This window comes from Lithobates pipiens, unplaced genomic scaffold, assembly GCF_037356315.1.
Source record: "Lithobates pipiens isolate NorthernLeopardFrog02 unplaced genomic scaffold, aLitPip1_a1.2 Scaffold_3, whole genome shotgun sequence".
In the NCBI taxonomy this organism is placed as follows: Eukaryota; Metazoa; Chordata; class Amphibia; order Anura; family Ranidae; genus Lithobates; species Lithobates pipiens.
In genome coordinates, this window is record NW_027507790.1 from 250,932,088 (window position 1) to 250,956,031 (window position 23,944).

The 23,944-nt window shown below is 35.6% G+C and overlaps 1 protein-coding gene across 3 annotated transcripts in view; it reads right to left on the reverse strand.

The window, feature by feature from the left end:
• SKOR2 (SKI family transcriptional corepressor 2) overlaps nucleotides 1-23,944 on the reverse strand; it is a 63,216-nt gene that overhangs the window by 37,482 nt on the left and 1,790 nt on the right. For 2 of the 3 annotated variants that reach the window (XM_077463036.1, XM_077463033.1), the window contains exons 2-4: nucleotides 10,372-12,177; nucleotides 9,864-9,921; nucleotides 310-384 (exon numbers count right to left, since the gene is read on the reverse strand). In XM_077463036.1, coding sequence (XP_077319162.1) covers nucleotides 310-384; nucleotides 9,864-9,921; nucleotides 10,372-12,132 — 1,894 coding nt within the window. In that variant the 5' untranslated portion in view covers nucleotides 12,133-12,177. Of the gene's footprint in view, nucleotides 1-309; nucleotides 385-9,863; nucleotides 9,922-10,371; nucleotides 12,178-14,919; nucleotides 15,117-23,944 lie in introns of those variants that run through there. The other variant, XM_077463034.1, reaches the window with a different exon arrangement.

Consider the following 23,944-nt stretch of genomic DNA (forward strand, 5'->3'; position numbering starts at 1 on the left):
TGGAAGGTTTGCAAGGAAACATTTCAATTATTGTCGTGGCAAGGATTTTTTATTTTTTTCACAGGCTGCCTCATTGTATATATTTCCGAAATCCCCTTTGATGCTGCCTTAGCAATTAATAATCCGCTTGCTATTAGCTTGGCAGGGATTTTTTATTTTTATTTATTTTAAATTTGTTTTTGTTTTTTTTTCTCGGTGTCCTATCAACTCCAAGTGCCTTTTTATTATGGCGCATAGCACAAACATACAGAACGCGATTGGCTTAACTCCACAAAGGTGGACAGAAGATATTATCAGAATGGAACCTACCTGGTATCTCTCGCCAAAATTCACCGGCGGACGTGTCCGAATCTGTGATGTAGAAATGCATTTCTTTGCTTTTATCTGCAATGAGATAAATAGATTTTAGCCCAGTGTACCGAAAAAAAAATGCATCTTTACTAGTTTCTATCAACCTACTTTGTCTGCAAGTGCCACAAGGTCAAAGAGCACATTAAAGAATCATGCCAGACTTGTATAAAAATGATAATATTGGTTGAATTTTGTTTCATTGGTATCATTTATGAGTTGGCTGTTGTTTCAAATTAAGGGACAACTGCAAGACCAATTTTTGGGCTCCTCATTCAGCTGGTTCTCAAATACAGCATTCACTGAAATTTTAGTCAAATTTTGGTACTGTCTATGTGTTGGTTGTTGTTTCATTTGAATGGACAATAAAATTAGAAGCCTACATAGAAAACATTGTTTTTAAAGCCTCTTTAGGTTTTTTTTTCCATCAATTTCCATGCTTGAAATGACTGAATTAAAAAAAAAAAAAAAAAAGAACATATGCTACAATCCTACAATCCTATAAAAAATTACCAAAACACTTCGAAAGAATCCAAGAACTTTCTTGATTTCACCCAAAAGTTTACTAATAAGATGCCATTAAATTTTTGGAATATTTTTTATTAGGAATATGACTTTTTAGGGATAAGTAAAGGATTATATTGAATTGTGTCAGAGCACCCTAATATGGATCCATATTATATTGTCTTTTGGTAAGCGTATTTTTGGGACGCGATTGAGCAGTCTAATGCCTATTGAGCTATTCCAATTGTCTTTTTGGACTGCATGCATACCCAGGTATTTGAAAACCTGGTGGTTGATTTACCAAAGGCAAATAGGCTTTTCACTTTGCAAGAGCTTAGTGAATGTGGTGAAGCTCTGCTGACCTTCATCATCCAATTATATCCAACCAAAAATTCTGTTTTTATTTATTTATGTTTAATTTTCCTTGCACATGATTGGGTATTCTTTGCAAAGTGAGTATTCACCGCATTCACTAAGCTCTGGTGCAAATTCCATTGCAAAGTGCAACTTTCCGTGCAAAGTGAACATCTTTTTTGCTTTTAGTAACTTAACCTCTTGATCTCTGATAAGGGGTCAGTGTCAGAATTGAGATTAGCTCACAGTACCCTTCAGTATAGGGTTTGTGACCAAAAACCTAAGCTTTTATGTGTGAAGCACCAGAGGGATCAAGTGAGAAGTGAGGGATCAGAGGGATCAAGTGAGAAGTGAGGGATCAGAACGATCAAGTGAGAAGCTTGAGGGATCAGAGAGATCAATTGAGATGTGAGAAGCACCAAGTGCACACTTTTCTTCAAGAATGTAAATTATTTTAGACCTAGGACATAATCTTCTTTTAAACTAGGCATAGTTAAAAGGTGACAGTTGAAAATTTAGGCGGGAACATGACCCTCCTGCATAACCATCAAGGGGTTGATTTACTAAAGGCAAATAAACAGTTGCACTCTGCAGTTGCTCCAGAGCTTAGTAAATGAGGTAAAGCTTCACTCTGCAAATAATACTCAATCACGCAAGGAAAATTAAAAAAAAATAATAATTTTTGCTTGCACATGCTCATTTACTAGGCTCTGGAGCAACTACTCTTGCAAAGTGCACAGTCTATTTTACTTTAGTAAATTAAACCTCAAGTCTTACCAACAGTCCTGTCCGAGAGGTCCTATTAGATTGACTCCACTCAAATGGGAATGGCCATAGATGGATCAAAATTGGGCTGCTCTCTGCGGAACTGGCCACATTTAAATCCATCTATGGCTAATTTACGGAATAATGAATACTCATGCACTTACATTTTTCTGGAAAATCTTTTGTAAACACTTGGGTGTCACTTAATTTCTCTCTCTAAGCACTGATACAGTCCCTATGCTTAGCGTGGGCATCTTCATTATGAATAAAATGTTCTACTCAGCAAAGGTGGGTCAATGGATCTGTGTGTCTTTCATTTCTTAACTCACGTGCTTATGACTTGTCTGCAGTAGTAATGTATCCTAAAGTATGCATGTTTACAGGGGCACAGATAGTCACCAAACAGGCCCTGTGCAAGATTTGGCCTCCTCATTCAACTGCTTCTCAAGTACAGTATTTGCTGTATAAAACTAGACAACAAGATAGATGCAGGTCAAGAGTAGCCTCTGAACTCTTTCATAGATTGTAATGTTCAACTGTTGTCAGATACTGGATACTCACAATCATTTCACTCTAAATGGTGAGAAAAGAAACGAAAGAAGCATTCTGCATGTTACACCACCAGTCAGGCAACGAGTAGTTGCAACCTGGTTCCACTTGGATATTACACTCCAGGTTAGGACATGATGAAGAATGCTCTCCAGTTCTCCTGCCCTTGAAGCGAGCAATATCCAAGAGCAGATGGGGTGTCTTTCCAACCCTCAGCTAATATAAATAAGCCCCCCGAGTTGAAGAGGGTCATTGTGGTCCTTGAAGAGGTACTTGCACAGTCTGTACAAATGATATACTCTATCTGCTCCGGCATGTTTGTAAATGTGCAGACACCCCTACACTAGTTTCTTTCATCAGAATCCAGTAGAAACAGGCCAACAAGAGAACTATTGGGGGGGTGGAGTCTGCTCTAATTTTTACGTTAGCCATAAGCATCATGATCGTTGGCTGACCGTGCTGGAGAGAACCAAGCAGGGCCACAACCATCCAATGTCTAGAGGTGAAAAAAATCCATTCTGGAATAAAGTGAATCTTAATTCTCACACTTGTGATTTTGTCTCTGGTGAAAAGATAAAATGAGAAGATAAGATGAAAAGAGATCGCTACCATAGCTTGACCAGCAAAACTTTGCTCCCTAGCTGCTCTCCTGAGTGAGATTCAGTAGCATTCTGTCCTAGCAAGGGAGCAATTCCATTAAGCCAAGTTGAACTTCTCCCGTGAGATTCAATTGCTGGCACTATGTCACCAGCAACAGAATTGTGACATCGGTCTTAGTATTTGGCGCATCTAGTCTTTTACGGCAAAACTTGAATTTCTGAATCGTAAAATTCCTGAAGCCGGCCAATCAGAATTGTTGGATTCCTTGATTCATTGCAAGCAAACATAGACTACCTCAGTACAGGTCACTTTTGTTTTAAATGGAGCCTTACCCACATGGTAAACAAGTCAAAGCAATTCTCCCTTTCTAATCATACTTAAACAATATAGATGGATCAGGTTTATTGGGAATTAAAGCCAAACTCCAGGCAGATATAAAGAAACACCATTTAATGCAGTTACATGTTAAATTATAACCATTAATTTTTAGTAAGTAAATACGTATAGGAATCTGTCTTAATATCAACCTGTTGTATTATCTTGTTTAACAGTACTGACCCTCTTCCTCTAATTGCAAGATAACAGACCAACCGCCATCCACCCAATGCTCCCTGCTTAGTGCCTACTACTAGTAGACCCAGTGCCACCAGTTCAATTTAAACTGTACTATCAAAAAGAATACTGTTGTCTTAGCATTGTACATTGGCAAAGTGTTGCTGCCACTTTTATTGTCAACTGTATTCTCATACCAAATATAAAAGACAGCTCTTGGACCAATCAGGCCCGGTACAATGATATATATATATATATATATATATATATATATATATATATATATATATATATATATATATATATACACACTGTATATACATTATCATTCTACTGTATATACTGTATATACATTATCATGCTCCTGTATTATCCAGTGTCAGGCTGGGGGCAGGTAGGGGACCAAGCTATGTTATTTAACTGCAGTAGAGAAAACTGAGGCCACTAACCTGGCCGTGCTGTCCATCTAGGCCAGTGATGGCGAACCTTGGCACCCCAGATGTTTTGGAACTACATTTCCCATGATGCTCTGGCACTCTGCAGTGTAGTGGAGCATCATGGGAAATGTAGTTCCAAAACATCTGGGGTGCCAAGGTTCGCCATCACTGATCTAGGCTGTGGAAATTTCAGGACTTGATGGACAAAATTATCAATCCTTTTGGCAGGCAAACAAGTTATAGTATATGTGTATTTATCTGTTTGCCTGGAGTCTGGCTTTAGGCATATATCACAATGACTCTTATGCATTAAAGCAGGCTGCAGGAATTAGACAGCGATTGGACATTTGTAAACGATCTGCTGTGGGACACTCTTTGACAGCCTACAGACATGAATGCCTATGGTAAAAAGTGTTATGTGTTGTGTACAAAATGTTTATCCCAGAACAAATCATATATTAAAGGAGCAATAGCTTTTGGTCAATATTAGCTAACCCGGATGCCAGCTTTTGTATCTATCAGTCATCTGTGAAAGGGATAGGGGGTGATATTTTGGCAGTTCAATTGATTTTCTAGAGGTTGATTTACTAAAAGCAAATAGGTTGCAATGAAATGATCAATAAGCTCAGTTAATGTAGTGAAAGTTAACTTTGCAAAGAATGCCCAATCCCATGCATGGAAAATAAAAAAAGTGTATTTTTGCTTGCACATGATAGAAGTCACCAGTGGCAGCCGGTGCTCAATATTTGGGGGGGGGGGGCAAACTAACAACACCCCCCCTCGTGGGAGACAGATGGAAAGGCAGCAAATACCCCCCCGTGCAAACGGGGGACAGACAGGAATGCAGCGATTGTCCCCCGTCAATCGGTGACAAGAATGCGGCTCTGTGCCCCGAGTCCATCTTTTTTTTAAGCCAATCAGAGTCTCAGGCTCTAATCATATGCTTAAAAAAAAAATTGCAATCCATGCGTCTGATGCCCCTGTATGTAGATTAGGGGTTGGCGCACGGATTAGTTGGGGCCCTTATGGACGGGCCCCCACTGGAAGTCACTAAGCTAAGGGGAAAATTCCCTTGGAAAGTGCAAATTCCCTTGCAAACGGACTAGTCTGTTTGCCTTTAGTAAATTATCACTCTAATGTCTATGTCTATACTTAGGGTGACCACACACAAAGCAATATAGTTGCATAGTATGGCTAATGATGTGACGTTCACTACATGTTTCACAAATGAGTGAACAAAGCAGATAATTACCATCTGAGCTGCATTGAATGAAATTTATAATTTGATTTTCTATCAATTTCTACAGAGAGATCTCTGCTGACACCTCATAGGCCATGATTCAGAAGACAGTTTGGCATGCAAGTTAAAAGAAGGACCAAACGATTTACTCTTGCATGATCAGATTAAAGTATATATGGCCAACTATAGACTGGGTTTAAATTACGTTGATTGATAATTATCCCAACAAATCTGGAACAGACAGATATTTCTTTACACCTGAGCTGAGAAATACTTGTTTCAGCAATTCATACAGATGCCCTTGACGGGAACAGTTGTCTGAATACTGGCTTCTGACCAAAGGAAATTGTCCATGGTAATGCTAAATATGGTGCAGCTTAATTAACAGGTTTTCATAAGCCAAGCTGGACATACATGTGTAGATCATTTTTTTTGGATCTGTTACTTGTCCCATCATATAAGAGATCAGTCATTGCAACATTGGCTGAAACCATTCCACAAATCTATGTTTTTTTGCACCAAAGATATGGAGTTCCTGTCTAATGAAAAGCGAGGGTTCCTTAACATTGGTCATTCAGTTGCAGGGATTCTCCAAAATATTTTTAGGGGATGGCTCTAGAAACAATTGGAATCATGTTTTGACCTTACAAGGAAAAATATTCCTGTATCTGATCACCCAATGCCTTTGGAAGTTTGGTTGACATGACCAAAAAAACGTTTATGGTCACTGGGCATGATGACCAAATGAGGATGATGGTATAAAAAATGAATGAACTCCTACGTTGGTCAAAGAGGTTGCAAACTTGGGTTTTAACAGGCGTGCTTCTTTGCAATTGCCGCCACCGGGGCACAAGAAGTTTTCCTTTGTCGCTAGCATCTACTGTGATGAATGTATATGGCTATGTAATAGCAAACCATGCAACATTGCAGCTAATAACAATATCATCTTTAGGTTATCTGTTAGAAAATATTCCTGCTCATATTTGGCATTAGGGTTAGAGTTATTATTGATTATTTGCCTTCCTCAAGCCAAGCCTTCTGACTCAAACGTGTATGTTTTCGTAGATAGTTGTTTTTATATACAGGGCAGCAATTGGTAAAAATCCATCTAAAACCTCTGAACACCTTTACTTTCTTTGAAGATCACCGCAGAGAATCCCGAATAGTAACAATTATATAACGTCAAATTTCACAATTCCTTGTGGTAACTACTGCATTATACTTTGACAAAATACTTTCAATTAAGAACCAGAATGATCATGCACAGTACAAATGTGATTTCCATTATTTATTTTTTTATTTACATGTTTAATGTTACAATGTGGTTTGCTAAAGGTGGATATTTCCCACTGACTTGGATTTTTTTTTCCAATTCACCATTCTACAGTTTGATAATTACATATAGTATTTTATATTAAAATTAATGTTTTTCTTTTGATGAGAATGAACCAAAGTGTGTAGACAAGGGGCCATTCCAGTCCAGGGAACTAGGAGTCCCAGCAAGCGGGTGAATGTGTGGGTTTGCTGGTTCTCGTACTTCCTCTACAGCTCTGGGGTCACAAGATAAGATGGGATCTTTAAACCAAACTATATAAACATATAAGGTTTTAAATTCACAGGCATACAGGGGTATACGCTGACACCAGAAAGTAGAGCAGCTATAAGTGTACTTATAGTTTTATATTGACAGGAGAGCTATGACACTGTTCTCAAGAAAAGGCCCGGTTCACATTTGATTCATTAAGTCTAGTAATACTGGTCTTGCCATGTAACCTTTTATGTTAATAGAAGGGCACATGACGCATGGAAGGCTGATGTAAATGAAGATTTAACATGGCAGCTAGGGCTCAAACAGGTCTCTGCTTATCTATTACAACATACAGACTGACTGTGCCAATGTGACCATCAAGAGATAGACAAATAAACAGACAGAAGGATGAATTGAAAGATAAAAATGGATAAGTATATAGATTGTAAGCTCTAATGAGCAGGGCCCCCTGATTCCTGTTGTACCAAATTGTATTGTAGCGTCTGCCTTTATTTTGTAAAGCGCTGAGCAAACTGTTGGCGCTATATAAAACCCATATAATAATAATAATAATAATAATAATAATAAAAAATGGATACATAATACTTTATGAATCTTTCTGTAGTCTTCCTCCTTATTTATCAGCAAATATGTATGGATATGATCTTGCTTCATATATGACAGATTCATTTTTTGCTGTCTACAGACTACTGACTATATCCTTCTTGTTTAGGTACATGGGCATGTGTATATATACAGTATATATATATCTATCTATATATCTAAATATATATATATATATATATATATATATATATATATATATATATATATATATATATATATATCTGGATGATTGGATGGATGGATATATATATATAGATCTATATCTAGAAGATCTATATATGTATATATATATATATATATATATATATATATATATATATATATATATATATAGAAATATATAAATCTACAATTTATCTATAGATCTAGATATATATATATATATATATATATATATATATATATATATATATTTATATTTACATATATATAATATACACACACACAGAAAAGCATTCCCATGTACCTAATCAAGAAGGATATAGTCAGTAACAAAAAAATAATCTGTCATATATGAAGAAAGATCACACCACGCCATGACATGACATCACTGGGTAATCAGCAGTGAGAAAATGAATGAGCTTTATTTAAATCTCTGACTCTTCTGCATAGCAGCTCCATAGAGTTAGGCTGGCCATACATTATACAATTTTCCTTTAGATTTACTAAAACCATATAATATGAGGTCAAACCTAAACACTTTCAATTTGTATGCAATCAGGCAGGCCCTTGCACTACATGGTTCAAGGTAAATCTAAAGGAAATTGAATGAGAAATTTGGATAAGGTATGGCCAGCCTTAGTTTTCTCCTCTTAGGGGCTAAAGATAATTACTCAACATGGTAGCGCTTAGGGTAAAATATTCTCATAAAGGCATAGGTGTGCAATGTGAAAAAAAAAACAAGCTGATGATACTTTAATAGTGTTGTGCTAAACTATGAAAGCCAGCAATAAACTATTTTTTTAATGCAATACAAATAATATACACATAGCAAAACCAAATATTTCACATGATATATACATGATATATAGATCTATAGACATTGTAAATATGCTTGTTTCACGAATCTGAGATAACCTGAGATAATGGAAGTCATCACAACAATCATATTTTATAAGTTCTACTGCTGCCCAATAATGATCAAGTTGGTAAATGATCTACTTCCCTAACAATTTGACCTCTACAGATGCCACCTGTTTGACCGAATGAGGGAGAAGTCAATAGCCCAAAATGGAATCTGCCAGACAATGGAACTGTTCTCTCAAAAAAAGGCCAAAGACATGGGTATCTTCTAAATCAGGGGTCTCTAAATTTCTAAACAAAGGGCCAGTTTACTGTCCATCAGACTTTAGGGGGGGGCATAGTGTGTCAAGTTGGGAGTAGATAATGCCTAAGGCTTGGTAGTCAGTGGGAGTAAAAACATTACATAGCAACCCTGTGGTTGGTAGTAGGAGGAATAGTGGCCAATCATTGATGTCTTTGGGAGAAATAATGCCCCAACATTGGTGTCAGTGGGAGGAATAATACCCCATTGTTGAAGTCAGAGAGAGGAATAGTGCCCCAAGGGTCGGAAAAAGACAAGTAAAGGACCTCATCTGGTCCATGAGCCTTAGTTTGGAGACCACTGCTCTAGGTGAACAAGTGAATAAAATGAAAAACATTCTACTGAAACTATTGTGCATTTTGATGCTAAGTTCATTCTACTGCGATAATCAGATCTTCCAACTGCCATCTCATGTCTGTGGGTTGCTTTAGCATAGACCCCCATGGGATCATCTGGTAAGGTGGAAGGATACATGCTGCGTTTTAATTGTGTACATGTCAGCTAATGCTTAATTCTTAAGCGGCCTACGTTGAATGCTGGCTGGCCCTGCTTCGTTGCCTATCTGTAGAACAGTCTAACAAATTTGTCTAATGAAAAATGATGGAGCAAAGATTGTTCGCTCTGGACAAGTTCATACTTAACCCTTTGGAATGGGGCAAATCATGTTTAGTAGAAATCTCCTAGGCTGGCCTCTTTTGGAGAAAAATAACAGATATGAGCTAGGAAGAATCTAACCCTGAGGATCGTCCCTCTCCCCAAGGAAAAAGAAAATTGGGCAGGGCTTCTTTGCCATGGACAGATTTTGACTATAGATATATTAAGGTTCTTCTGTACAACCCGATAAGTAGTCAAATTAAGCAAGCCTACACTGAAGTGTGTAGATACCTTTACAATTAACGTTTTTCAATTTAGTAACCACTCTATAGGCAACTACAGGATATTATTAAACTGCGAGTTACTCAGCTGCTCAGAATAGCAATCTGTTAATTGAATAATTCAGTCTCTCAGAGTTAAAAGCCAGTACAGAAAAATTACCTGCGTAGGAATCGTCCTTCGGGGGTAAGTTACCATTATCTTCCTTGCCTTTTTGTGTCTACAATAAAGAAACATAATGTATATGCTATATGCACAGAATTGGCTGCATACATTACAATATACCAAATGTATAAATTACTGTTTAAAGCGACATATGAAACCACATAATATACACGCCTGTTTTTCTACAGAAAAATTCAGATCTATTAAGAGCTTGTTGTTCCATGACTGTAATTATCAGCACTCTCTCTATAAGGCTTCACAGCATATAAAATATACCATATGGGTCTAGGAAAAAGCACACACACCTCCATCAAGTAGAGAGGGGCCTATTTGCATGTAAAACATTGCTCTCTGTGGCATTGTGTTAAAAAGCTAAACACATTGAAGATTTCATTTCTTTAGGGCATCTAGTTATCAATCTTATTATGCATACATAACCCGTTCAGCCTAAAGCTGCATTTAAATAATAATAATTAGCTCAGCAGCCCGGCGGGGTGATATTTACTTCTTTGTAGCAGGGCTCCTCCAGTGATGTATGACGGGGGCTTGAGTCTTTTGGGGTGGAAGAAGGATGCTCTACGCTTTCCAGTTTCTCAGCCTGGGCTTCGTTCCTGGAACCAGAGAAAGAGGACCTGTCCTTGCATATTTTCTCATTGCTTTCCGCCAGACCTCTGCTTTGGAGGAACTGGCTGCTTAGGCTCTCCTCTTCCTCCTCATCAGGCTGCTTGTTTGTTTCCACATCCACATCCTGCTCTTCATCTGAGTCTGAGCTGTCACTTTGGTAACTGCAGCTGGTTCCAGGCGAGATGTGCCGATCGCCAGGGAAGTCCTCAAGGTTGCCATGCAGTTTGGCAATGCTATCTGTGTCCTTGACCACTGGCCTGAAGGCTGAGTGGTAGCTTTGCTTCCGGATGGGAAAAGGGGGAACCTCCAAAACATTGGTTCTAGTTTCAGAGGAAGGCCTGATGTCACTGGATACGGGAGAGCTGGAACACTCATTTTCAAAAAGACTGTCCCCAGTTGTGCTGAGACTACTTCCATCACTTTGGTCAGCTAGCTCAAGGAAGGCCTGTCTCAAAGTAGGGTTGTCTGTGATAGAGCTAAGGGCGCTAGGTTGAGGCTGGAGATAGGTAGGAACGGGAAGGCCACCAGGGGTTCTAGGTGGCCAAAACATACAAAAAGGGGGATAAAATGCATCTTTTCTCCCAGGCCAGAAGAGACCAGATAGGGCACTGGTCTTCTGACCATTAACAGCGTCACTGTCATCTTTCTTCTGACACAAGCCAAAGGCAGGAAAGGTGTAGGGACTTGGAAAAAGAGTACTAGCTTGAAACTTTTGCAACATGCCAAACCCTTTGCTGGGCACTGGAATGACAGGGTAACTTCTTGGAGCCTTATTTGTGATGTTGGGGGACTCAATCTCTTCCTCCTCTTCAAACCGTGGCCTCTTCTGGTTAAGTTCTTGCCCAATCATATGTGACAAGACTCCATTAGGTGCCTTTACGGAGTTCAATGAATGGCAGTGCCCATGACTTAGAGCTCTTTTACGGCTTCCCCCATTAAACATGGCTTTCACATCTTCCCAGGCAAACAAAATTTCTTCTGCCGAAGACTTATCTGTCAGTTTTAAGTGTCTTCTCCAAGAGTTAAAGTTGGCAGCATCTGGCTGGGTGTATTTAGCCTCTGGAGTTCGATGTGAGTGGAAGATAAACTTATTGGGAGAGAAGTACATGTTGCAGTAGGTGCATTTGATACACTTCGCCCGTGAGCTGTTGTACCTTGCTGGGATGAAGTTCCCTCTGCTTCCCCAAGCACATTCATGAGTCACATCAAATGCAAAGTTATCTGGCAGTTTTGGAGGCCTGTTTTCTCCTAAGAAGGACTTGCAAAGTCTCTCAGCCTCTCTCTTGGTGATCATCCCACATCTTCTTGAAGAGATAGGCATTGCTCCTGCCCTCCTCAATATTTCCAGTTGCACTGGGGTGCACTGCACACAAGTGATACCAAGTGCTACCCGTCTGTTATGGATCTCATTGTAGCTATAGTTCTTTAAGAGGGTGTTGGAAATTTGGGCGAGACACAATCTCTCCTGGCCATCAATGACCAGAGATACAATCGGGATGCCATACAGAATGACCTGGCTGACTTGGTTAGGCTTCATGCCCGGGTGACCGACCCTGGACTGGCCAATAGTGTCTTGCTGGTAGCTAGTTGGTGGTGAAGCCAGGAGAATGTCGTTAGTGCCTGCAAGTGGGCTGGTAGCCATCTCTGTAGATATCAGTGGAAGGAATATCTTTGGTTTGGTAGTTGCCTATAAGAAAAGAAAAAAAAATACATATATAATGAGTAATGTTTAGATGAAAATACAAGTTAATAATTTTGATTTACTCTTTTAATTACCAATAAATTGTGGGAATAGTGAGGTCAAATAACTGGAGACCAATTCAGAGGGCCATGGTTCTCCATAGTGTTAAGTCTGCAGGTTCCATGGGCTAAATGTATTCAACACTTCCCAAAATAGCCCATCAGTGTTACAAGCAAATATATAAAGGTGGAGGGTGTAGGGGTCTCGGTATTACTAAATTGACTTCCTTTGTGAACTGTTGGTGGCACTTGAGGACGGGTAGTAATATGGATGGTGTTAGTATAAGAAGAAGAGAAAAAAATGACTAAATATTATATTTATGTTAATTTAAAATTTAAATAGAATATATGTTGTTAGCTTAAGTAATTTGGGCTACATTAGTTTTTATTAAGCTTAATATTCACAAATGTATTAAGCTAAATCTTAGCAGTTCGAATCCTTAACAATGTAGCTAGCTCAGCAGTGATACAGTGCAGCCATTAGAAAAATTGCCCATTTTAAGCGTTTCTTAATTGTGCAATTGCTGCCTACAAAGTAACCAATTGTGTATAGATGTGCCTGGGAAGGCATCTGCATGTGCAAACAATAGGTGATGTATGCTTTGCTACAGGGTGTTCTGTTTACAAAGCAAGGCTGTCCATAATGTAACTATTAATTAAAACACAATTAACCTCTTTACTCTGCAAGACTGCATGTAACCCAGAACTATTCTCATTAAACACAAGATGAGGCAGCCATGAATGAGACAGATCTCATATGATGAGATCACACAAAATGCCACAATCCATCTCACCAACACGCCTTTCACATGTCAACTAAACAATGACCTTTTAATATGTTGGAAAACTAGGCTGTAGCTATTTATTTTACTACCGTGCAGTCTCTGATTAATGATTTATTGATAACTAATGTATATAAAAAATAATTTCTCCATTAATACATTTACTAAAGAAATAAATAAAACATATTGTAGATGTTTAAAATTTGTATTTAAATATTGTCTGTTGGATCATTTAACTTAACACAATAATAAATCAATCTATCTATCTATCTATCTATCTATCTATCTATCTATCTATCTATCTATCTATCTATCTATCTATTTCTCTATCAAATATATGCAAAATGTACATTACCTTTTCAATATTAGCAAAAAAAATAAAAAATATTATTTGTAGATTTGGACTGACAAAACTGTGTGTGTTAGTTTTGTTTTTAAGTTAAAACTAAATTTATATATATTTAAAAAAATATATATTAAGGTTTAATATATGAATACATTTATTTCCAATATATATATATATATATAGAGAGAGATATATATATAGATATATAGATATATAGATATATATATATATATATAGATATATAGATATAGATATAGATATATATATATATATATATATATATATAATATATATTAATCTTTAATATATGAATACATTTATTTCCAATTTAAAAAAAATATATATTAAGCTTTAACATATGAAATTTATTTCCAATTTAAAATAAAAGAATTATATTAAGCTTTTGTATTGATTGATTGAATTAAAACGAATTGCTCAAGAATTTGAAGAATTTTGGATTTTTAAAAGTTTATGACATAAACACCTGCCATTACTGGTTCTACATTGTCCAAAAGATGTCATCTCTACATGTTGCCTGTCTTTTAATTGATAAAATGGCTTTATAGAAGTAAATGGACAATAGACCTAATAATAGAAATAATAGAAAATAATAGAATGTAATACAAATGGACCTAACCCCAACACTATATATGTAATATGTGGTAGTCCTGCAGGATTCTATGCAAGTTTATTATTTGGCTCTCTGGTATGAAGAGGATTAAAACTAATTTAAAAATCACATGTGTGTTCTGAGGACAGCAAGTTCCAGAGGTTGGAAATAGATCGGAATAGTAATGTCATATAAAAATAAGTAATAAGTCATATAAAAAATTTTTAATAAGTCATATAAAAAAAATAGTAATAGGTCATATAAAAATGTAACAGATGTTTTCTGGCAGAACACATATTTGTAATATACTGGCCTAGTCTGAACATAATTAATGCTGGTTTATTTTGCATAAATACTACCACTACTACTACTACTACTACTACTACTACTATACTAATAATAATAATAATAATGTGACTAATAAAAGTTCAACAATGAAAAAATAAAAATAAAAAAATCATAAAAATAAAATAGAAAACAGAACTACAAATAAATAGAACAAACATATCAATAAGAAAACAATAGGGGGGAAGCAGATGACAATTATATATGTAACTATAAATGTAAAATAAACCTAAAATAATATCAAATATTACCAATAGCATAATAATAACAATAATAATGTGACTAATAAAAGTTCAACAATGAAAAATTACAAAAAAACATAAAGAGAAAATAGAACTAGAAAGAAAAAAAAAGAAAAAAAAAGCAGATGACAATTATATATAGGTATATGAAAAAGTTAAATAAACCTAAAGTAATATCAAATGAACTCTTTCACAACCCGACAATGTATGTATAAAATAAAAGGAAAACACTCTCATCATCATTCCACAGGACAGTTTGCAGTTATTAAATTGCAGTTTGCAATAATTAAAACGACAGCATAGCACACAAGGAGTAAATAAATGAGCAGTGAAAGGAAGAAGATAAGACATGTGGAATGAATACCTAGAAGAAGTAGAGAGAAGACGTGTCTATAGGACTCCTGTGCACATCTTGCGGTGAGGAGGTGCCGACAGTCCTTGTGCTCAGTGTGGGTTAGGAAGACACATGCAGCATCTCGTCTCTATTAGCCACAGACAGGCTGGAAGGTGAGAAGTGCTTTTCCAGCCCCCAGTGTGATACACCACACAGCCCAGCCTCACATCCTCTGCAGCCTCCTCATCCTCTCCCTATCTACAGCTCTGCTGGACCTCCAGGTGACGTCACCTCCCTGCAATTAACCCTTCCACACCCAGGGACCTCTTTTTGGATCTGTTATATATGGAATATTCAGATACCTTAATTCCACTCCTCCCCCTCCCCCTCACTTCCCCCCTTCCCCCACATTTATTTTTAAACAGATTTTTCTGAATCAGGTAGGATAAGATTGTGTAAATCAGACTGCAATAAGGTGATTAAATAGGGACATCTATATATGTATATGTATATATATATATATATATATATATATATATATATATATATATATATATATATATATATATATATATATATGTCTGGGGCCACTGTGGTTGGAATATCTATTTATCTATCTATCTATCTATCTATCTATCTATCTATCTATCTATCTATATACATATATACTATATATATATATATAATAATCTCTCTCTCTCTCTCTATATATATATATAGATTAGATAGATAGATAGATAGATAGATAGATAGATAGATACAGAGAGAGAGAGAGAGAGAGAGACTATATATACATACAATCTCTCTCTCTCTCTATATATATATTTAAGGGAATGATTAAATCATTTCTATATCTATACACTTATAGGCTGAAACTTTTCTCCAGCAATAGTGTAATATCACCATGATGTGTGGAGAAGAGATAAACCGGGATCATGCAGCCACAGTTCATTAAAGGGACACATTGGGGGAGATTTACTAAAACTGGTGCACACAGGAATCTCGTGCAGCGCATAGCAACCAATCAACTTCCGTGCTTTATTGGCAATGCTTAATTGAACAAGCTAAAGGTAGAAGCTGATTGGTTAAGACGCACAGCTGCACCAGATTCTGAGTGCACCAGTTTTAGTAAGTCTCCCCATAGGTTTAATTTATTTTATTCATCCTTATCTATGTAAAGTCTGCCTCGTCATCTCTTTTTTCCCCCCTCTCTTGGATTCATAGTAATTCTATTGAGGCCACACAGTGTTGTAGTGGGGGAGCCCCTCCACAAATCACTTACTCTTTTTTTTTTTCAAAACAATTGCTTTCATTGCTGAGTAATCAACAGTGGAAACTCACTGGGCCTGAGATGGAGCTACAAGGAGTCGGGCAGTATTGCAATTTTCATAAAGCTGCCCCCAAAATATGAATTTAGCATCAGTATTTATTTTATATAATTTAGTTGATTGCTGCATGTCCAGGCATTCATAAAATAAATTGAAGGTACTGATGGGGTTTTCATAAAATCTATCAATCTGCCTATGTATCTCTGTCTATCTCTATATTTCTATGTATCCAGTCTCTCTTTCTGAGTGTGTCCCCCCTCTCTCTCTCTCTCTCTCTCTCTCTCTCTCTATATATATATAAATGGAAAGAGAGAGAGAGATGGATATATATATATATATATATATATATATATATATATATATATATATATATATATATATATATATATATATATATATCCATCTCTCTCTCTTTCTATTTCTCTATTTCTTAATTTATCACATAGATATATAATGTGTATGCATATATGTGTGAGAGATAGAGAGAGAGATCTATCTATCTATCTATCTATCTATCTATCTATCTATCTATCTATCTATCTATCTATCCACCTACCTATCTATTTATATACTCTCAGTGTCTATCTCTCTCACTCTCTCTATACAACAGAAATTGAAAGAGAGAGAGAGTATATAAATAGACAGTAGATAGATAGATAGATAGATAGATAGATAGATAGATAGATAGATAGATAGATAGACGCCTCTCTCTCTCTCTCAGTAATTTTCAAATCTCATTGAAAAAGAGAGAGAGGTCTGTCTATCTATCTATCTATCTATCTATCTATCTATCTATCTATCTATCTATCTATCTATCCACCTACCTATCTATTTATATACTCTCTTTCTCTATCTCTCTCACATTATATATCCATATGATATATTAATAGACAGAAATGGAGAGAGAGAGAGTATATAAATAGATGGATAGATAGATAGATAGATAGATAGATAGATAGATAGATAGATAGATAGATAGATAGATAGATAGATAGATAGATAGATAGATAAAATCATCGTATTCAATTTAATTACAACTAACTATTGTATCCAAGTTGCAGATTTTAATCTCCTGTTTTTTTGTACTTTATTACACTGCACACCTCGGAGATGATATTAAAACACGGATATTTCCAGTTGCAGGCATCATAGTACAGAACACTAACATACAGCAAGTTAAAGGATGCAGCAGACTTCATATAATAAATAGCATTTTTTTTTTTTTTTTTGCTGCTCAGCATCCAGCTAGGTGGCAGGACTTAGGTTAACTAACAAAATCATCTGTTCCTGGGACCTATGGGAAATGTGTTGATTTGATAAATCTGGCTGCGTTTATTGTCAACAAAAAACATATGATCTGGTCTTGTAGCCCCAGGAGTGTGACAAATGACCCACAATATATGTCAACTGGGACACATTAAGACAAGTCCCTCTCAAAACTGCGTCCACTTTATCCTGTTATCACCAGGAAAATAATGAAAAATGAGTACTTGTCTAAAAAAAATAAAATAAAAAGTGAGTCCTATATGCGGCCATAACCACAAACCATGTGAGATTATGTTACCGATAAACATGAAGTAGGAATAGGCTGAATTTACAAAGCTGAATCCATTTTTTTTTTAAAATCGACAATTATTTTAGGTGAGTCCAATGAGATTTGACAATTACTGTCACATGGCTGAAAATAAAGATCATCATTCTTGTGTTCAGCCTATAATACTGGTGTTGTTTCTAAATCTATATTCAATTTAGCAATTTTAATAATTTGATACTTTTTCTTCCATAGTTTTTAAATTAGTAATGTATTTACTTGCAATGAAAGTTTGGTGAACGTATCAGCTATCTTGCTTTGGCAGGCGAATTTGTTTTTTTTTTGGGGGGGGGGGGGGGATTGTAAAGAATTGGATTGATCCTTGTTCGATTAAAATAAATCAGGGCATATTTTTATGGTTTTATAAAATATAGTTTTATATTGGCGCTTGCTATAACAGCAGAAATGCATAGAAGCAAATAGGACTAAAAAATAAAATTAAATAGTGTCTCACTAGTACAAGTGATTATTACAATTTTCATCCCGGTTCCTTTAACATTGGATCCCATTTGAACACTAGAGGAAAGTTTGCATGGCATAGAATTCTGATGTCAATGTGAACTTTCCAGCAAATGGCAAATTAAATATTCTAGTTTCTGATCAGCGCCAGATTTTTTGAGCTGTGAAACATAGGGTATATATATATATATATATATATGTGTGTGTGTGTGTGTGTGTGTGTGTGTGTGTGTGTGTGTGTGTGTGTGTGTGTGTGTTTTTTTGCTTGAAATAGTGTAGTAAAAAAATAAAATAACAAAATAAAATAAAAAAAAAGCCGGATATGCTTTCTGCCAGTCAAGAACATGGGCAGTTCAGAGATTCTGAGTTTTAATTGACGGATCGCAAACTTGCCTTTTTTTTCCTGCAGACCATCAAAATCCCTCCACTTCTCAGCCATTATTTAATATGTTGGCATACTTTAGGTCAAAATAAATGTAATCAAGGTGTAATTCAACTTCACAGAATGAACAGCTCTGGAAAATAGCCAGATGCAGGTTGGAAACATGGGCACTCTCCAAAAAGATGGAAGCAAGTCCAGATATTCCTGGGCGCCTGTTTGCAAGCTAGGATTTTGTACGCACTGATTAATCGCTTCATTGCTGTATACCACAACGACCGTACAGCCTTTTTTTTTTTGCTGTAAATGGCTTTTGTATATTATTACATTTATCAAACTACCAGTCAATGTAGTATTTGATTTAAAAAGTGTTAGTTGACTACAGCGAGAAAGGCACTTTAAATTGTGTATTTAGGATGGACTGAGAAAGAGGGTTTATTTTTTAAGATTTTTTTGTGTACTTTATTATTATTAGCTGTAGCAGTATTATTGTAGGTAGTAGTAGTAGTTCATTATGATGATGATGATTGTTATCATTACATATTTACATACTGTAGTTGGTAAGGTTGAATAAAGAGACCAGCCCGTCCATTAATATTATTTATATTATTATTATAAAACATAATATTATTACATAATATTGTTGCTGTTATTATTAATATTATTATTAGTAATAGTAGTAGTAGTAGTAGTACATTATTATGATTCTAAATATTACATATTATTATTAGTTGTAGCAGTATTATTGTAGGTAGTAGAAGTTCATTATGATGATGATGATTGTTATCATTACATAGTTACATTACACTGTAGTTGATAAGGTTGAATAAGAGACCAGTCCATCCATTAATATTTTTTATATTATTATAATACATAATATTATTATATAATATTGTTGATGTCATTATTATTATTATTATTATAAGTAGTAGTAGTAGTAATAGTAGTAATAGTACATTATTATGATTCTAAATAGTACATATTATTATTATTATTAGTTGTAGCAGTATTATTGTAGGTAGTAGTAGTTCATTATTATGATGATGATGATGATAATTGTTATAATTACATCGCTACATACTGTAGTTGATAAGGTTGAATAAGAGACCAATCCATCCATTAATATTTTTTATATTATTATAATACATAATATTATTACATAATATTGTCGATGTCATTACTAGTATTATTATTATTAGTAGTAGTAGTAGTTGTAGTAATAGTAGTAAATTATTATGATTCTAAATATTACATATTATTATTAGTTATAGCAGTATTATTGTAGGTAGCAGTACTAGTTCATGATGATGATGATGATGATTGTGATCATTACATACTGCAGTTGATAAGGTTGAATAAAGACACCAGTCCATCCATTATTATTTTTATATTATTATTATTATATTAGTTGTATACTACTACTACTACTACTATTAATAAAAATAATAATAGTAATAGTAGTATTAGTAGTAGTAGTGTAATAGTAGTATTAAATAACATAAACACACACACACAGGGATGTCTTGACCCAGAGTTCCACCTAAATATTTTGCTCCATGGAAGGTCTTAATACTTCATTTTTTATTTTTTATTTTTTTATTTCCTAGGCACCTTGCAGGTTAAGTGATCCAAAATTACCCAATTACGTTGATTCTAGTTGGGTTACCTCTATTTCTGGGCTTTTAATTATATTGTGCTTGTAACAGGGTGTTCAATGTCTGTCCTATACAATGCAGGATATTTGCAATTGAGATGGTCCCATCTGGAAAAGCCTTGGTCTCATTTAAACACAGCACTTGAGGGTTTGTCTGTCACTATCAATAACCCCTGGTCAGTTTTAACAAAAGCAAAGCTGAAGAGGGCATCTAAACACTTGGAATCTCCCATCGACCCCCAAACCAGAGCCTTTGCCTGGGAAAAAAAAAGAAAAAAGATGTTCCCCTAAACCATCTCAATTTTTATGACCGATTCCAGAACTGGGATTCCACCCAGAGGAGCCTATATCTATTCTTCATTTTAAAAGATTTCAATAAATGTATTTTTTTTTTAATATGAAGTGCTCAATTTGGGGTATTTTTATAGACCCAGCAGAATTCATCCCTTCCAGTGGTGAGGTTTTTTTTTTATTTATTTTTTTTATTTTTTGGAGATACGTAATAAAAACCCCACAGCAATTTTTCATCCTTTAAAATCTCACAGTTTTAAAAGGCTATACAATATTTGCAATCTTGCCCAAGGGGGGCATTTTTTTTTGTTAGCAGAGATTAGAGTGGTAGTTGATTAAAAAAAATAAAAATAAGAAAAAAAGTTAATAATGAAGATGCAACAGAGTTTCTACCAGGAACGAGAGTTACTAAGTAACAATTAAGAAGACAGATGCTTATTCTTGGAGTGCTACAATACGAAGTTAATTACTAAGTTGGATTGAGAGCTTTGTAGAGGAAGAATTGGATTTATTTGTTGATAGGTGCACGTTGCGCCTGAACAAATTACAGACTATTGCAGTAAGATGGGGGGAGAGGGGGGAAAAAAAGCATCATTTGCTTTCCAAAAGCAGCTCCAAAGCTGACATTATAAACAAACATCTATCATTACTGATGACCACCTACTGGGATATTATTGCTTTGCAGCGAGTATTACAATCAAGAGAGTTCCTTACTTACTGTTCACAATCACTTAAAGCTGACTACTAATGACTGCTTTGAATTCACTGTAGAATTTTTCTTGTGTATTTTGTGAGATGTACTTACACATTATTCTCAGAACAATCTCCCCACCCTAAACTGGGCACTTTCTGATAGACTTTAGTCCAAGTCTTTGCTCTCCTAAAGGAAGACACCTTGCAAATGCCTCATTGCCTTAGGTATTTTCTTACAGGGAGATATGTATTATTGATAGGTGTGTCCATAACTTCCTGCATTTAGGAGCATCATTAATTAAACAGGAGAGAGGAGTTCATTCTGAAAGTTCCTATACTCTCCCTCTAATGTGGTTTCACCATTATTTCAATGCAGCCCAGAATATCCTTTTAATTGTATCTATTCAAATATTGCATATTCAACCATATAAACTGCCTACAGAATTATAGTTCTGGTCTGGATAACACAATACTTAACCCACTTTCTCAAGAAGCTCAGGTAGATTCTGAAGGAGTCTTAGCCTTATCCCTTTTTGTGTATGATTTTAACATACACACACACACACACACACACACACACACATATATATATATATATATATATATATATATATATATATATATATATATATATATATATATATAAGCTTTAATATATATGAATACATTTATTTCCAATTTAAATATATATATATATATATATATATATATATATATTAAGCTTTAACATATGAAATTTATTTCCAATTTAAAATAAAATAATATTATTTTTTATTATTTTTTTTACTATTCTTGTATTAGTTTATACTTTACTTTTCATTTGATACCTTTTTTTCACGTTTAGATTTTCTACTTTTTTGTCTTAAAATGCACATTACCAAATCATACAGGTGGACTTTAATTTGGCAGAAAAAAAAAAAAGGTTATAAACTTAAAATTATAAAATTGTTATAAACATATCAATATCTCGTAGTTCCATATTTGGAAAAATCATATTATATTACGTTGTTCTATAACATGCCACACATTGGACAGCGGTAACATTGCTTAAAAGGTATAGAATATATATAAAAGTTCAAAATAAGCCTCAAACGCACAAACTCTGCATGATATAGAATATATAGCATCCAGTACAATATACCTATTATAGGAGCTCAGAAAAACCTTAATGAATGTAGATAAATGCACCTATAAACAATGTCAATTTGTTTTCCCATTTGTTGGACCAGTAATAGACGTGTTGTAATAGTAATGTTAAATACATAATGCAAAAACTCTAATAATGATGATCGGGGATGATTTGGCAGGAAAGCAATAAAGGGAATGGAAGTGAATTGCAGTCTGTAAGGTATGGGGTGCATGGTGTGAAGTGCAGGGAGATGCACATTCTATGGACTGTGCAGTTCCGAAAAATATCTTGTAAAATGTACAGATTGTATGGTGCTGAGTATACAGAGGACTGTCAGAGTACAGGGACTGGAGGGTGGTGAATGGACAGCCAGCTGTGCTATTGGGCCTATGATATTGAATATGGACTGTGTGGTGCTGAATGGTCAGCAACCAACTATGGACTGCGTGGTGCTAAATGGACAGTGACCTACCATAGTTTATTTGCTGTGTGGTGCTGAATTGACAGCAAGCTGCCCTAGGGTACAGGTGGAGTGGTGCTGAATGAACAGCGACTTGCCATAGTATATCGACTGTATAGTTCTGAATGGGCAGACCTACCATAGTGTACAGATGGAGAGACGCTGAATGGACAGCGTCCTACCATAGATTGTGTGGTGCTGAATGGACAGCGACCTACCATAGATTGTGTGGTGCTGAATGGACAGCGATCTACCATAGTACACAGGTGTATTAGTGTTGAATAGACAGCGACCTACCATAGTGTACAGATGGAGTGGTGCTGAATGGACGCAATCTACCATAGACTGTGTGGTGCTGAATGGACGCAATCTACCATAGACTGTGTGGTGCTGAATGGACGCAATCTACCATAGACTGTGTGGTGCTGAATGGACAGCTATCTACCATAGTATGCAGATAGAGTAGTACTGAATGGAAAGCGACCTACCATAGTATACAGATAGAGTAGTGCTGAATGGAAAGCGACCTACCATAGTATACAGATAGAGTAGTGCTGAATGGAAAGCGACCTACCATAGTATACAGATAGAGTAGTGCTGAATGGAAAGCGACCTACCATAGTATACAGATAGAATAGTGCTGAATGGACAGCGACCTACTATAGTATACTATAGAGCAGTGCTAAATGGACAGCGCACATAAACATCCATTGTGGCTCCATGCACACTGGGCTTAAAAAAAAGTCTGTTCTCTCTGGAGTAAAAAAGCTCATATAGAGTATTTCTTGTACAAAGTTTATACAAGTTTAGAAGAGTTTTATGTTTTTTCTGCCTCCAAGCTGCAAACAGAAACACAAACCAGACGTTTTTTTTTCTGCCTCTAAACTTTAAACTAAAAAATATACCTCTTAACATCCTAATGTGCATGGACACATAGGATAACATTGAGCTGCTTCTACAGGCAGAGCACAAAACTCCTGTAAAATCAATGTTTTTTAAGCCAGTGTGCATGGAGCCACAACTTGACCATTTCTCCTGCACACATTGCTAAGTACATAGAGATTCCCAAAA